The 16,428-nt window shown below is 32.8% G+C and overlaps 5 protein-coding genes across 5 annotated transcripts; 1 reads left to right on the forward strand and 4 right to left on the reverse strand.

Moving 5' to 3' along the window:
* Positions 1-1,972: 1,972 nt before the first annotated feature.
* Positions 1,973-3,797, reverse strand: DFA_10909 (uncharacterized protein; the record flags this gene model as incomplete). The annotated part of the gene is made up of 2 exons (XM_004351107.1): positions 1,973-3,475; positions 3,555-3,797. 2 exons carry the CDS (start codon positions 3,795-3,797, stop codon positions 1,973-1,975), a joined length of 1,746 nt encoding a protein of 581 aa, XP_004351159.1.
* A 208-nt stretch (positions 3,798-4,005) lies between these two features.
* On the reverse strand, positions 4,006-7,553 carry DFA_10910 (uncharacterized protein; the record flags this gene model as incomplete). The annotated part of the gene is made up of 8 exons (XM_004351108.1): positions 4,006-4,103; positions 4,172-4,761; positions 4,845-6,151; positions 6,230-6,397; positions 6,467-6,682; positions 6,756-7,100; positions 7,216-7,358; positions 7,481-7,553. The coding sequence occupies 8 exons, from the start codon at positions 7,551-7,553 to the stop codon at positions 4,006-4,008; spliced, it is 2,940 nt and encodes a 979-aa protein (XP_004351160.1).
* A 1,524-nt stretch (positions 7,554-9,077) lies between these two features.
* On the forward strand, positions 9,078-10,138 carry DFA_10911 (uncharacterized protein; the record flags this gene model as incomplete). Its single annotated transcript, XM_004351109.1, has 2 exons — positions 9,078-9,651; positions 10,056-10,138. 2 exons carry the CDS (start codon positions 9,078-9,080, stop codon positions 10,136-10,138), a joined length of 657 nt encoding a protein of 218 aa, XP_004351161.1.
* Positions 10,139-10,779: 641 nt separating this feature from the next.
* DFA_10912 (uncharacterized protein) lies at positions 10,780-11,220 on the reverse strand (the record flags this gene model as incomplete). Its single annotated transcript, XM_004351110.1, has 1 exon — positions 10,780-11,220. One exon carries the CDS (start codon positions 11,218-11,220, stop codon positions 10,780-10,782), a length of 441 nt encoding a protein of 146 aa, XP_004351162.1.
* Positions 11,221-11,770: 550 nt separating this feature from the next.
* On the reverse strand, positions 11,771-16,388 carry DFA_10913 (uncharacterized protein; the record flags this gene model as incomplete). Its single annotated transcript, XM_004351111.1, has 5 exons — positions 11,771-12,018; positions 12,818-12,956; positions 14,022-14,515; positions 15,094-15,528; positions 16,379-16,388. The coding sequence occupies 5 exons, from the start codon at positions 16,386-16,388 to the stop codon at positions 11,771-11,773; spliced, it is 1,326 nt and encodes a 441-aa protein (XP_004351163.1).
* Between the last annotated feature and the right edge of the window lie 40 nt (positions 16,389-16,428).

A 16,428-nucleotide genomic window follows, 5' to 3' on the forward strand; every position in this document is an offset into this window, starting at 1 on the left:
GTGTGTGTGTAAGATATTATTGATAGATTTCTAAACAACAAATTGTTCGTATCCCCCAAACATAACCACAACCTCCTACTGCTGCGCGGCTAACCCCAGACTACTCTACTCTACTACAACTACAACCTTTTTCTATTTTATAGTTGTCAAGAAGAAGTTGTGATAAAATAAATATCTAGCAGCAGCAGTATAGTAGTAGTTAGGTTGTTTGAGTTTGACTGGATAGATGGAGAGTTGAGTTGAGTTGAGTTGGGTTGGGTTGGATTGGATATATATCTTGTTTGGTTGGAAGAAGAGGGAGTTATTTAAAAATCGTTAAGAGTGAGAGTGATCTTGCTTGTTGTTCCAAACTATTATATTTAAATATCCAATATTAATGTTTGTTGTCTTTGTTGTTGTTGTTGTTTTGAATATGTTGATCATCATCATAATCATCATAATAATCATGTTGTTGTTAGATAGATCCAAATTTGTTATGTTTAAATTATTATTATTATTATTATTATTGTGTTATTGTTATTGGTGATCACTTTAAATTAAAGGGTGGTGGTGGTAACTCTAATACATCGCAACCCGGTAGTCGATGTAATATGACTTGCCAAGCAGAGGTATGACAATATATTATATATATATTAACAATAGTAATAGTAATAGTAAAACAAGATTGGAATATTTGATAGACTGTATAGGCTGACAACCAACCAACCACACCCCCCCCCCCCCCCCCCATACACATTGTGTGTATGTGTATATCGGAGCAAACAACGATCAAACCCGAATTTGAATGGGGGGTAGATGGTAGATGGAAGGGGTGGGAGGTGTATGTTGTTGTTCAATCACGCACACAACTAGTTTTGTGAACATAGAGGAGGAGTAGAGGAGAGGATTAATTAATAACCAGTCACAAGATTTGATTGACTGTTATGGAGCTCTATCTGTCGTAAAAAGTAAATCGATTCCCATTCATTCCCATAGAATAGCTTCCATAAGTTGTTTGATGTTGGTAGAATGCCGTACTTCTATTTTAAACTTTTATGATAATGATAATCGTTTAACAACTTGTTATTATGACAATTGTCAACAAGTCATATACAATAGGAAGTTAAGAGGAGGAGAGAATTTGGTTGACCATGTAATAGATAGGACTATATACTGCTACTACTACTTTGATGGAATGATGACCAATTTGACAGCCATTTTTAATATATATATATATATTGTGGGGAGAGAGGAGAAGTAGAGGCACCCATGCAGCTGATTTTAAGTGAAGAGGATTGATTGATTGTTTGATGATGATGATGAACACCCATCCCATCCCATCTCTTATCATAACAACGTTGGTTGGGGGAGGGGGGATGTGTGTTGTTTTATATCTGTACTGTATTGTATAATTATATCTGCCTTTGGTTGCATGATAAATATATAATATAATAACAGAAAAGAATATGTACACATATTCCAATAACAATCAACATTATTGATTGATTGATTGATCGCATTGTAATTAAATTTACCTTTTTAACTGCTATCTGTACATATATATATATCTGAGACTATTAGTACTACTACCACCTTACTACAATGAATAGATAAAATGAATGAATGATTTTAAAAGTCAGTTATTGTGAACAAAGATGGGAAAAAACGATAATGGCAATGACTTTTGATTGATAGATTGTTATTGAGGGGGAATGAATGAAACAGTAGTGTTGGGTGGGAATAATAATCGGTTGAATCGGCATCTATCTATCTTTCTATCGTGGACATTTAAATTAATTGGGTTCTGAGAACCGGTTTTTGCTGAAAAGGGATGCCTCTGTCAAAAAAGGGGGATACGTTTTTCGAAACGGTTTTCTTGTTCTCCCATTCAATGAAAGTCACAACACTACAATGGTAGAGTTACATGTGTTCTAAATTTGTTATATTTTATTTACATTTAAATGTTTGATTGATTAGGGATTCTGGATTATTATTATTGACCTAAATCTAAACTTAAACTATAGATACGAGCATTCTCAAAGATGGTAATAGTATTGTTGATGAGAATGGTTGTCATGAGTTGGTTGTGAGTGGTGCAGGTGGATTGATCTCGTTTGGCTCCGAGTTGGAGGAGATGGCGATCGCATAGATCGGTCAAGAATTTGGAGACACGTTTGTTGTTTTGAAGAGAGACTGGTTCGTCGAGATGAAAGATATGGTTTTGGAGATTGGCGTCAATCTCTGATTTGGTCATCATCATGACACGCAGCGTTGTTAGATAGTTCCATGTAAATGGCATGGTTGGGTCGTTGACCACTTCGTACTTGCCTTGGCTGAGTCCGTTCTGAATGAGAATGTTTTCCTTGCGTTCAACGAGTCTCTCGTACTCGCGTTGTTCCTTGGCTGGTAGATGGTAGAATGCCGATGGACGGAGAGGCGGTAGACTCGCCTCCGAGTCAATCTCGATGCCGTCCAAATGATTATTATCAATCACGAAACCATAGTAGTGGAGAAGAGTCGCATTGTTGTGCAGTCCGTACGATATAAACACCTGCTCACCCTTTTCAAACCGAGTGTCTGTATAGACACGATAGCAACGGTCCGCTGCGCAGTAGGATGCCATCGTCTTGACATTTGGATTGTGGTTGAATAGATCTGCCAGTGGTACAAGACATGCATTATCATTCTTGTCTTGAGTTGTATGTATTTTGGGTAGTTGCTGCTGCTGCTGCTTCTTGGACGATGCAGCAGCCGATACTTGATGATCGAGTCGTGGGTTGTAATAATAGGTACGTGTCTGAATCACACCCCATGCCCACACATACATATTCAAGTCTACCAAATTAGCCAACACGTCTTGATGAAACACCACTTCATATCCATTGTTTGTCGGACACCCCAAATGAGATCGATGTTCCTCTTCTTCCTCCAAAATATCACCTTGATCATCTTTTACATAATCAAAACTTGGTAATGATCTAGTTGATGCAGATGGTGTATTCGTACCACTTGCACTCATCCTTCCAATATCACTACTACTATTTCGAAGGAATGATCCACTATTCTTGATAGATCCACTATTTCTAATAATAGGAGTACCAGTACTATTATTATGTAGACTTGTACTACCATTAGTACTATTCTTTAATGTATTTCCACCACCACCACTACTTTTAAAAGTAGAGTTGTTATTATTGTCCAACTCGGAATGAGATGATAGTACTTTGAGAGTGAGGTGTGACTGTAATATCTCTTTGTACTGTTTATGACTATCCAACATTTCTTTGCGTAGTTTAGTTGCTTCATTTTTGTAGTAGGGATAAGATAATTCACCAATCTCTGCATCGGTATAACTGACAGTTGTATTATACTCTTTTGGTATACAATCCAAATACCCATACCATCTAGATCGATTCCTTATCAATCTTTCATAAATCAATTGAAAACATATAGTTTGTTTTGAATCTAATAGTTTTAATACTGTTTCTATATGTTCCTATAAAAAAATGGTATAAGTTAATGAATATATTCAATTCATTTCGTTTCGTTTGTTTCATTCTTCTTTTTCATCTTACAAAAGGAGGTACAACAGATAGTATAGGTAATGAATGAATTAATAGTGATAGAGGTACTTCTACCAATAGATCACCACTTTCGATAGTTCGTTTAGCGATGACACCTCTGCCACCTCCACTATCACCGAAATCGTGTATCTCCATCATCTCTTCATCCCATTTGACTCCATTCTTCTTTCCCCATTCTATCATCAATCTTTCTTGATGCTCTTGATTACTTATCTCTTTATTATTACTAATCATCTCGATTGATAGATCTATTATCGATACGACAAAAAGTAAATAATAAAGTGAATAATGAAAACACACACAAAACTTGATTAATATTTTTTCATTAATAATTTTAATCACACTCTTCCAGTCACAGAGGTACTTCCAGTATTGCAATTCACTTTGTATATTGTATATTTATATATTTAATGTTATAAACTAATTTATTATTTGAATTTGGTTATGAAAAATTGATTTCATAATTTGTTATATTTTTTTTAAGTAAATTAGGAGGTATAGTTGTAGTTGTAGTTGTAGTTGTAGTATCTGTTTGTTTATCTATATTATTATTATTATTATGTTATTTGTTTGTTTGTTTTAGAGTAAAAACTTTTTAATATTTTCACCATTTTGACATTTTTGTAATAATTGATTGATTTGAGCAGAATGTTGTTGGTAGAGTGGTTTGACGTGTTGAGCAAAATAGGTTTTGTAATCAGAGATTTCAGCAACTGGATCGGTATCTGGCTTTTTGGTGAATTGGAGTTGAGCAAATGATGGTACGTAACCTTCAGCCGATTCGATAGCTTCTTGTTGATCTTCATTGGCTACACCAGCCTCACCGTTGGATGCACCACCAGCTTCCTCTTCATTCAACAGCTTGTATTGACAATCGAGGATATGAACCCAAGCATCTTGAATGGAGGTGTACATCTCAGAGCTACAAAGCATTTGAGTCATGGCAACTGACAAGATCTTCTTTTCAATCTTTCCAGTAACCTTGTCAGAGGTGACAATCCAAACCTTGGCAATGATATCAGCCCATAATCCAACTCTAATCTTGTTGATGGTTTCAATAGTCTTTTGAATCGATAACTTGTGAATCACCAACCCAAGGAAAATAATAAAACATCTTAATAATTTTTCAGTCTTGTGTTTTGATACTCTTTCCAAAATGATTTCAAAAATTGGTTTCATATAATTTTCATACAATGCACTAAATAATATAAATAAATAAATATAGGTTAGTCAAAACTACTATATATTCTTTTCTTCTTCTTTTTTTGTTTTTTAACATACAATGGTAAATTTTCAACAATTGATTCAACGATATAAAAACCTTCATGATCATTGATGGGAGAGGCAATGAGAAGACGGAAGACACCAAGGATTGGTTCAATGTGACCCTTTTCGACGACAAAGGCACCGTCCTTTTTAAAGAATGCTTGGTAGAGACGGACAAGTGGTGGGATGTTGGCTTGGTTCTTAAAGAGGTTTGGATGGTAGAGTGGGGCCAAGAGGTCACGGTAGGTTTGGAGGTTTTGTGGTGGAGCATTTTCGACGAGGATAGAGAGCAATTGGAAGGTGTATGGGGTAAACTCTTGGACATCCTTGGAGAGGACGAGTGAAATGAGTGGAGTGACAATGGTAAAGGCTTCGGGACGGTCGGCAAACGACTTGAGGAGAGATCCAATAGCTTCGAAACAATAATGGTTAAAGGTGTGGTTGGTGGGGTTGTCAGCCTCGGCGACGACAATCGAAGTGAATTTTTGGAGTAGATCGACGGTCAATTGGAGATCAATCTTGCCAATGAGCATCAAGACGATACGGACAACAGTACGCATAACACGTTCGTTTTGACGTGACTCTGGGAATCCCAACACACCAATGAGAAGACGCAAGAAATCACCAACATTTTGCAATACAAAGGCGACAGAGAGACGTGGTTGTTTGGTGGTAGGGTCACGTACAGTCAAAAGACGGTCGATACAGGTGGCGGCATAGGTGTGAATGACATAGTTGGGATTGGTCAAACATGGAGCAACCAACTTGGTGATGGCTTCAAAGTTTGGCAATTGGGTACGGAAAATGGTGATAAACTTGAGACAATCGGCCAACAAGATAGGGTTGGTTGTGGCGGCATTGGTAATCTCTGGTACAATCTCTGTCTCGAAAAACTGGACGATTGGAACGAGTGCGTTGGCAGTGGCAGTACCAGAGTCTGACTTGACGGCGAGTGCAGTGACGAGGAAGATGGCGCTGTCCTTGGATGCCCAGTTGGCAGCTGGATTGGCACGGTATTCGGCCAAAAGGTTGTTAATGTCAACCGACAACATTTGTGTCACCTTTTGTTCATAGTACTTTCTCAAACCCTTGACCAACTCGATAGAGGCACGACGACGAGTGTCACTGTCACTACCCTCGATATCACGACGAATGTATTCCGTTTGGTTGTCTTCAAACAACTCAACATCGGATTCTCTAAGCTTGATGTTTGGTGCAACAATATGTGAACAGATTTGTCTAAGTGTTCCTTCCTCTGCAAATAAACTGTGACGAATACTCATACTAACAGATCCAATAAATTTAATTGCTGAATATGTTAACTAAATAAATCAATAAAAAAGATGATTAAAAACAACATACAATACAATCTAATCTATATTCTACTATTTTATACATACAGAATCATATCTAACTTCATTTGGTGTTTGTGATAATAATTCCCATACACCTCTTACAAATGGATCGAGGTATTGTGAAAATTCATCATCATACACTCCAATATATAAATTAACAATATCACAAACACTTGTATGGACTTGATTTAATAATGATGGTTCTTCGTCACTCTATAGAATAACAAAAAGACAAGAGTAAGTAAATGAAATAATACAAATATAATAATTATATTTTTTTACCTTTGAATTAATTAAACCTGGATTAGTTGATCTATAATTAAGATAGTATAAAAAGTCTGTTGAAAAGGTTTCAAGGTTATCTTCAAAGAACTCTGGTAAATCGACAGAACTCATTGATAAGAAAATCTCCAATTGTAAATGAACCGATGTAAATAATGATTTGGCTTGTTCTTGTGTAAAGTTTGCTCCTGATTGTTTGATTAAATTTCCAGTTTTCTAGAAATAAAGAAAAGTTTGGAGTTTGAATAAATTATGAATATTATATATTATATTATATATTTATACATACGTTAAATAACTCTAAATATGGTTTTGGTAAAGTATCAAGAATCTCACGAAGTTCAAGTAATACCTGTTTATCAGAGGCAAGTGGACGATATTTGCATAAAAGAGTATTCAAGATTTCCAAAAGAGTATTGATGGTGTTGTAGTCGGTGGTTGAAGAGATCTTGTTCATGATATCACCCAAAAGTGATGGCCAATTGATTGGAAACTCTGCTTCACCAATAATGTTCATAGCTTCAATCAGTTGACTCTTTACATTTGCTTGTTGTGTACGAAGAATGAGTTCTACCATACTTGCTTTGATTGTTTCCTTGTCCGATGGATAAATTGGATAATCTACTTGATCTCCCTATAAATATGATGATGATGATGATGATGATGATAAAGATGTGTGAGGTGTTAGCTATATACATCCATCCATATGATCATATGTCTGTGTTTTATGTGTTTATTGTAAAAGTTACCTTTTTCCAATTCTCTTTAACATGATTCTTAAAGTAGATAGCACCCAATTGTTTAATAAATGAGTCTTGTTGTGTATCGATCAATTGAAGCAAGGAAATAAGTCCACCTTGAACCTTTACTATATTCTTTAAATTGTTTGATGCTATGTAAACAATAATAATAATAATAATAATAATAATAGAGTATGATCATCGTTACAATGTAGTGTTAGCAATGATCATCCTTTTTTCATCGATCAATATCAATACTATGATAGTCTCATACCTTCTTCTCTAACATTTGCTTCTGGTGCAGTAGCAGCAAGCTTGAATAATGTGATGATTTGTTGTTCTGACATGTTTTACTGTATTACTTGTACTACTACTCCTACTACTACTATCTTCTTCTTACCTACTTCTTCGAACAAACAAACCAACGAAAAGAAAAATGGGGAGTTAGTGAAGTGACGCGCGAAAGTCATCAATACCGCTCTTTTTTTCAAAAATTCAAAATCTATTGTTGGAATTTCGTTTCCAACGGACCAATGGAGACCAGTCTGGACTCAGACAAGAGGTTCTCTTTTGTCAAAGATCATTAAAAGATAACATATCATTAATGAACACTGTCGATAGTGTTTGATTCATTGTTTGTCGATCCAACAACAACAACAACAACAACAACTTAGTGACGATATAATTAAAAACTACTTTGTAACTTCAAGTCAATGCATTGATTGATTGTATATATATCCCACCACTAACCAATGGTTGCACACACGACCAGTGGTTACTGTACAACACACGCACTCACAACTCACAATAATGTAAGTTATATACGTACGAATGAATAATAATACATTTTACTTATTGTTTTATGGTTGGACGGTTTTTTTGATGGGTTGATATCAACTACTAATCCATACCTAACATATCTAGGTGTGTGTGTTCTATAAATGATCAATATGTAGAATGATGATACTAACCATGTGTATCGAATGAATGAAAAGAGTTGTTGTTTGGTTGGTTGGTTGGTGCACATCACAATGGTGGTCACTACTCATTGACTAGAGGAGGATACTATACTACTGCACTTATCTGGGCGATGATGAAAACACCCCAACGCACCCCACCCACCACCACACACAATGATGTGATTGCATCGGTTCCCAAAATATTAAAGGTGGTAGAAGAGGTGGATTATACAAGTTTTAAAGTGCCCCACTCTCTTGATATCACCCTCCTTAAAAGTGATACATCCTTAAAAAAAATCAGTCAGAGATTCATTATTATTATTTATTTGTTGTTCAATTTCAGGTGTTGGGTAATGAATGAATGTATGATGGTGATGATGATGATGATGATTTATTGTAGCTACAACAACAACAACAACAACAACAATAATATTAAAAATAGTAACACAATCTAAGCTGTGACCAGTGTAGTAATTGATGTTGTACAACACATTACAACTGAGTAAATGTGCAACAAACCATTCCCATTCCATTCAATTTAATTTAATTGTAATATTCGTAGTAGTCTAATAGTAAATTAATAATTAATAACTTCTCCATCCACCTTTATAATAATAATAATAATAATAAATATATTTATAATAATAATAATAATCATTAACAATCAAATCATTTATAATAATAATTTGTCAAATGTCACGTGATATAATATCAGTAGGGGCAGAGTATTGTCCTTATTTGGATCATTGCTGGGCATGTAAAGACGATGAATGTTTAAGATTTTGGTGTCGGATGATTAAACCACTGCTGTTCCCATTAAAGTTGACGGTGGGGTTGGTGGCGGCGCCGGCGCGACTCAAAGACAGCACGGAACAAATAGAGAGACTGAAAGAGGACCATCGAAGGGAACTCATGACCAAAGACCTCCAACTATCAAACAAGGATGTACACTTGGAAGATATGAAAAAGGCATTGTGTGGTGTACTCGAACAACTCGATCATGCAAAGATGGATTTGGAACAATCGAAAAAGGACAATGAAGAAATAGAATTACTCAAATGCCATTTAAAAGAGTCAGAGGATAGAGTCGCTTCTCTTCAATCTCAAATACACGAATATGAAAGAACAATACTCATGTTTGAAGAAAGATTCAATCGTATAGAATCAATATTATTTAAAGAATCACCAATTCCATTTGTTAAGGAAATCATCAATAATCATCAGAATAATAATAATACAACTACACCGTCTATATTATCACAACACCAACAACAACAACAATTATCACCATTGAAACCTTCCAATAGTACGACAACCTCCTCAAGTACCACAACAGAGACTACAACCAGCACAACTACAACCACGACAACATTACCACCATCATCACCAACATCATCAATTGAACAACACAACTCCATTATAGTTGGAGACGAAGACGAAGAAGTAGAAAGAGAATTTATTAAATTATTGAATAGTAGTAGTGATAGTAGTTGCTGCCATAATAATAATAATAATAATAATAATATAAATAATAGTGGACTGGAGTTATAATAAATTAATTAAAAATAAATTTGTATATATATATATTTACTAAATAAACCACTTTGGAAAAAAAGATAGATAGATAGAAATGTATAGTTTATTTTATTTAATTTTTAATGTCATTTTATTTATTTATTTATTTATTTATTTATTTATTTATTTATTAAGGAAGTATTATTACAATGTTTAACTTGTTCAAGAGCTTGAATCTTGAAAATAAAGTCACCACCGAGCAACCAATTTCTATTTTTGATATCAAAGTAAATATCATTTGGGGAGCACCCCCACCAATAGAAAATTGGCTTGTCACTGGTTGAATGTTTTAAAAGAGTTTTATAATAATTAAAGTTGATGTCATAGGTCTCTTTGAGTTTGGTACTATCAATGACAAGACTATGGTTAAATCCCAAGAAATCTGTATCTCTGATTAGTTTAAAATACACTTCATCTTTTTTGTGTAATTTCATGGTATACTTTAAAGAAGAGGAGTTACTAGATTGAACAAGTTTCCATTCCAAGTCAGCATCTTTTTTATATAATTGGAAATTGGATGTACATATTCCAAAATTGAAAATATAAAAGATTATAAATATTACTATTATTGATTTAAACATTTTGGATTAGAAAGTTGAGTTGGGTGATTTGATTTAATGGTAGCAAGGTGAGGATGGAGATTTATAAAAGTTGTTTTGTTATTGGATATTAATTAATTATCTATTTGATTGGAAACATAAATCAGATACTAATTTAGGTAGAATAAATAATACAGGTGTTATCATGGGTGAGAATCCGATCGGATCCTCGAGGTGAATAAAAATGACCAGATACGACGACAAATATTGGAAATTAATTTGTCTCCGGCGGTTATGGGGTGTTTCTTCAACACCACCACACCCCGACAATAGACAATATGCGTATTTGTTTTCAAATTGTAAAAATAGAATAGATATTCCACGATTCCAATAAACCAAGTTAATTTATTAAATTAGTTAATTAATTAATTAAAATTATTCATAAATTGAAAAAAGAAGGAAATAGAATGCAACATTTAAATTTTCAGACCATTAGACACTCAACCACAGTTATGAGTTCGATCCATTGCTTCAATAGAGATAATAAAATCACCTCTTGAAATTCTATTTCTATTTGTAATATCAAATAATACATCGTTTGGATTGCATCCCCACCAATAGAATCTTGGATAACCATCTGTTTCTATTTGTGTAAGAGTTTTAAAATTAAATTTCATATCATAGGTCTCTGGGAATGCTTTACTATCAACTGTGACACTATGGTTAAATCCCAAGTAGTCTAAATCTTTGGCTAGTTTAAAAAACACTTGTTGGTTTGGGAATATTACGATGGTGTATCCCACAGAAGATGATGTACTACTTGAAACCAGGTCCCATTGATTACCATTCTTTTTATAGAGTTGGAAATTTGAACATAATCCAAAATTGAAAATATAAAATAATATAAATATAATTGTAATGGTGATTGTTGATTTAAACATTTTATATTATAGTTTTTGAAAGATCTAATTGTGATGATGAAGATTTATATAGTTGATTAATAATTGAATTTTTGAAAGGGTGGAATCAATACCAAAAATTAAATCAGATAAAATAAAGTACAGTTATATTTAAACACCATGGTAATTCCAAATTGTGCTGTAATTTAATAAAATGATCCCAAAGACAAACAAAGTGGAATTAATTGTAGAGAGGAAAGGGGAGAGGGGTGCTTGAACACCCCCACAACTTGTCGATTTTGTTTTCTTATCGAAAAAACATCAAGATCGTATTTGAATCTAGTGTTTACCAATTTACTCTATATTTATAACATGATGGATGATAACATGGCAACAAATTAAATTATTATGTAGTATTCAGTCAGAAATGTGAGTGGTACCCCAATACATTTTTTCAATTTAATTTTGATTGATACACTCATGTAGTATTAATTGATTGGTTGATTCGAAAATAGATATTTTTTATTTTGATTTAGGAGGTGTGTTGTAAAATATAGATTTTAAATAATTAATCTTTGAGTGTTATTTAAATTTAACGAGGAATACCACAGTTATGAGATCGATCCATAGCTTCAATGGAGATAATAAAATCACCTCTAGTGAATCTATTTCTGTTGGTGATATCAAATAATGCATCATTTCGATTACATCCCCACCAATATAAAGTTGGCAGGTCATCTGTTATTTGTCTTGTAAGAGTTTTCCAATTAAATTTTATATCAAAGGCCTCTCGGAGACCTTTACTATCAACGGTGAGACTATGGTTAAATCCCAAGAAATCTAAATCTTTTACAAGTTTAAAAAACACCTGTTGCTTTGGAGCAGAAGTAAAGGTGTATTTTATAGAAGAGGATGTGCTACTTGAAACCAGGTTCCATTGGTCACCATTCTTTTTATAGAGTTGGTATTTTGTACATAATCCAAAATTGAATAAATAAAATATTATAATTAGAATTGTGATTGTTGATTTAAACATTTTGTTGTACGGTTGCAATAAAAATAATAATAGATGTTGTTAGATTTAATATATTATTGATGACTATTTATAAATATAAAGTTGGATATTGATAATGGTTATTTAATGTTGAAATTTAAATTAATTAATTCGATCAATATATATATATTAAAATATTTAAATATAAATACATTTAACTGTATTCCAATAATAGAATAAAAATGATGTAAAACAAAGACAAATGTGGAAATAAATAAATATGTTTTATTTAACATTCCCTATAAGGTCGTCGTGGAAAGGGGGTGTTTGAACAACCAACAACACCACCCACTATTGTCATGAAATCAAATTTTTATAGGAGCAGTTTATTTAATTAAAAATAGATTGAAAATGATTTAGGAAAGAAATGATAAGAATGAATTCAGTATTTAATTGGATTGAGATCTGGATGGTTCCAGTGGTCATTTCTAGGTGATGAGGATCTTGACGGAATTGATTGCAATGATGGGTGTTAGCCACCACAATGAATAACTTTATCACCAAAGATTCTAATCTTGAAAATATAATCTCCACTGGTAAAATAGTTTAGGTTCTTTAAATCAAAGAAGATGTCATCTTTTTTACATCCCCACCAAAAATAATCGGGGGCTTGACTTGTATATCCATAGAAATATTTTCCTGAAATGGTTAATTCATATTGTTCTGACAAGGCATCACTATCGATGGTGAGACTGTTGTTGTATTCCAAAAAGTGTGTGTATTTCTGACGATTTTAAAATTCTCGTGTTTCCTTTTGGAATTTGCATAGTGTATCTTAATGAATACGTGCTACTAGATTCAACCATAAACCAATTGTTACAATTTTTTTTATATAATTCTAAATTACATGTTACAAAATTAAAAATGTAAAACCATAAAATTAAAATTGAAATGGTTGCTGATTTAATCATTTAAATAGTTGTTGTTGTTGTTGGTGGAACAAAAATGATTGAGTATCTATATTTAATAAATTTGTTTTTTTTACAATGAATGAATGAACTAGAGTTGACTATACTGGTGGAAGAGGTGGCAGGTTTTGCCAAAGATTTGAAGGTAGATAGTAATTTATTCATTGTTTGTGTTTGTATCTATCTATTTTAATAAAGTATTTTTTTAATTGGTTGATGGGAACATATACAAGAATGATAGATGGAAATTAATAAATTAAAATATTGTGACCAACACCCACTAGAGTTTTTTTACAATGGAGCTATTGATTGATCATGCACAGGATATGATTAGTAGATTCTGTGAGGGAATTCGAATATTCTTATGAAATCACTTGTGTTGGTTGTTTGAACACCATCTCAGACTAATTTGGAAAAGTTTGAGGACTCTAGAATTTAAATAGTTAATCTTCTTTTATTTATTTAAACCATATTTTGAACAACGAGAAGATTAATCACGAAAAGGATAAACCCACCAGATTTTAATTGGTTGGATTGTGGTGGACTCACATCTTTTTACGAGTAGGAGAATTGAAGAGGTTCGCTATTATTTATTTATTTAAATAGAAATGTGGTGGTTGTGTTGGGCGATATGTATCATATGTGGTGGATCACATTATCATTTTAAAAAATATAATAAAATGAATATCGTTTGAAGAGTCTTCCCCTTCAATTGATAATAGAAAATAGATAATATTTCCTTAATTTGTATTTTATTATAGCAAATATTGAACAAAAAGGAGAATAATAGACACCAAAAAGATAAACCCACCAGATTTTAATTGATTGGATTAAGATTTTTGGTATCCATCAGTATTTGGGGAAACTAAACCACTGGATACATCCATGGATGACCCTGATGTGAGTCCAGGCTCCGATGATGATGAAGATGAAGAGGATGAGGAGGATGATGATGATGAGGAGGAGGAGGAGGATGATGAAGAGGATGATGTAGATGATGTGGATGGGGTATTGGTTGAACAATCGAATGCTTTTTTGTTATTAATCTTTACTTTGAAAATAAAATCTCCACTTGTCATAATGTTTTTGTTTGTGATATCAAAAAAATATGGAGCTGTTGAGCAAGTCCACCAACTCCATACCCATTCATCATTTGTAGATGCTCCGTTATGATGTTTACCATTAAAGGTCATATCATAGGATTCTTTGGCTGCAACACTATCGATGGTGAGAGTAGTATTATATCCAAAATAGTCAGCATTGTTAACTATTTTAAAAAACTCTTGATTGCCTTTAGGTATCTGTAAGGTGTAACTCACCAAAGTGGCTTCTGAACCGACCGTGAACCATTTATCTCCTGTCTTTTTATATAATTCTAAATTACATGATACAAAATTAAATATATGTAAAATAAAATAAATAGAATTGAAATTAGATTGATGTTGGCCATTATGATGATAATTATTGTTGTATAATATATGTATTTAAATGATGAAAAAAAAAAATATTAATATAATCAGTATTTTTAAAATTTATATTAATATAAATAAGTTAACATTTGTTTTGCACCATACCTTAAGATGTGGTGGTACACGGTTGGATCTATCAATATTCAGATCATATTGATGGTTCACCAAATATATTTGAAACCATCAATCAATCTTAGATGACAATGAAAATACATAGAGTGGTTAAAAAGGTGGTAAAGGTTTTTTTGAACCTTCACCCACTCCAAATAATATTGATAGTGGTTATAGTATGTAGAGCACCTAGTACATCCATTTGCTGACAATCTTACTTCAATTAATTACAATCTTTGCAAGAAAGATTCTGATCAACAAGTCCAAGTATATTTTTTAGACTATTAAAAAAATTTAAATTAAATAATCTTTTATTTTATTTATAACAAAAATTGAACAAAAAGAAGAATAGAAGATAAAAGGATAAATCCACCAGCTTTTAATTGATTAGAGTATGATCCAATCTTTTCAGGAACCACTTGATCTGAATCTGAGGCCCCAGAATGGTTGCTACATTGGAAGAGTTTGTCGTCTACCTTTAATTTGATAATGAAATCAGCGGTATCAGTATCGTTTCCATTTTTAACATCAAAGAGGAATGGCTTGTTGGAACAAGTTGTCCAACTCCAAATGGGACTATCGGTTGCGTTTCTATTTTGACGACTTTGGCCATCAAAGTGTAGATCAAAGGACTCTGGGTGACGGACACTATCGATTGCAAGAGTAGTATTATGACCCATATAGTCCAAATTACCAATTACCTTGAAGAACTCCTTGGTCTTATTTGTCAGCTTGATAGTGTAATTGACTGATCTCACATCAGAGTCAACCAATAACCATTTGTCATCAGCAGTCTTTTTGTAAAGTTCTAATTTATTAATACAACTTCCAACATTGAAGATGTAAAAAAGAATAAATAGAATTGAAATGATGCTTGTTGATTTAAACATTTAATTAATTGATGTTGATGTGTAATTGTACAAATTATATTTGTTGATGAAGAATATATTTGTTATAATAATAATAATATTGTTTGTTGATGTTATTGTTTGTTGTGCACAATTCCTATTTATATGTTTGGGAACGCATATTTGATGTTTAAATCTATCAACATTTGATCGTATTGAATTATGTGATGGTTTATCAATCATTCAAATCACCGTCTATTGACTTGATTGATCCATACAATGAAGAGGTTTAGGTTTGAGTGTTCTGGTCAAAGGTTTTTTTTTTTTTTTGTTTGAACCGTCACACATACACTTTATTTCATATTCCCATCCCATCTTTTGAAAGGCTCATGAATGAAGAATAGATGATGGGAATTCACTGTCACAGATACCTCTAGACAGTGATAAATCAATGATTTAAAAATAGTAATGTGGTGGTTTGGGTGGGTGAGTGAGGGTTGTATTTTTCTTTAAACGGATTTCAATCCATCAAATGATCAGATGGGTTCCCATTTATTTTGTTGATTTTAATAATATTAATATTAATATTTTGAAGTTCACTTGAGAGAGAGAGAGTGTGTGTGTGTGAGAGAGTGAAATGGCATGATGGGATGGATAGTGTGATTTATTTAACATTTTAGGAAACTTGTTATTTTTTTTTTTTTTTGGATTTATTTATTAATTGTAATGTTTTAATACAAAAATAGTTGAACTAGAAGAAGGATAGAAGATATAATTATAAAACCAGCAGGTTTTAATTGACTTGAATACGATTCAACATATTTATCAACATGATCAGGAATCCATTGATCCAATAATAG

The sequence above is a fragment of the Cavenderia fasciculata genome (assembly GCF_000203815.1).
Source record: "Cavenderia fasciculata unplaced genomic scaffold Scf_EUAJFUG02G6ADK-5, whole genome shotgun sequence".
In the NCBI taxonomy this organism is placed as follows: domain Eukaryota; phylum Evosea; class Eumycetozoa; order Acytosteliales; family Cavenderiaceae; genus Cavenderia; species Cavenderia fasciculata.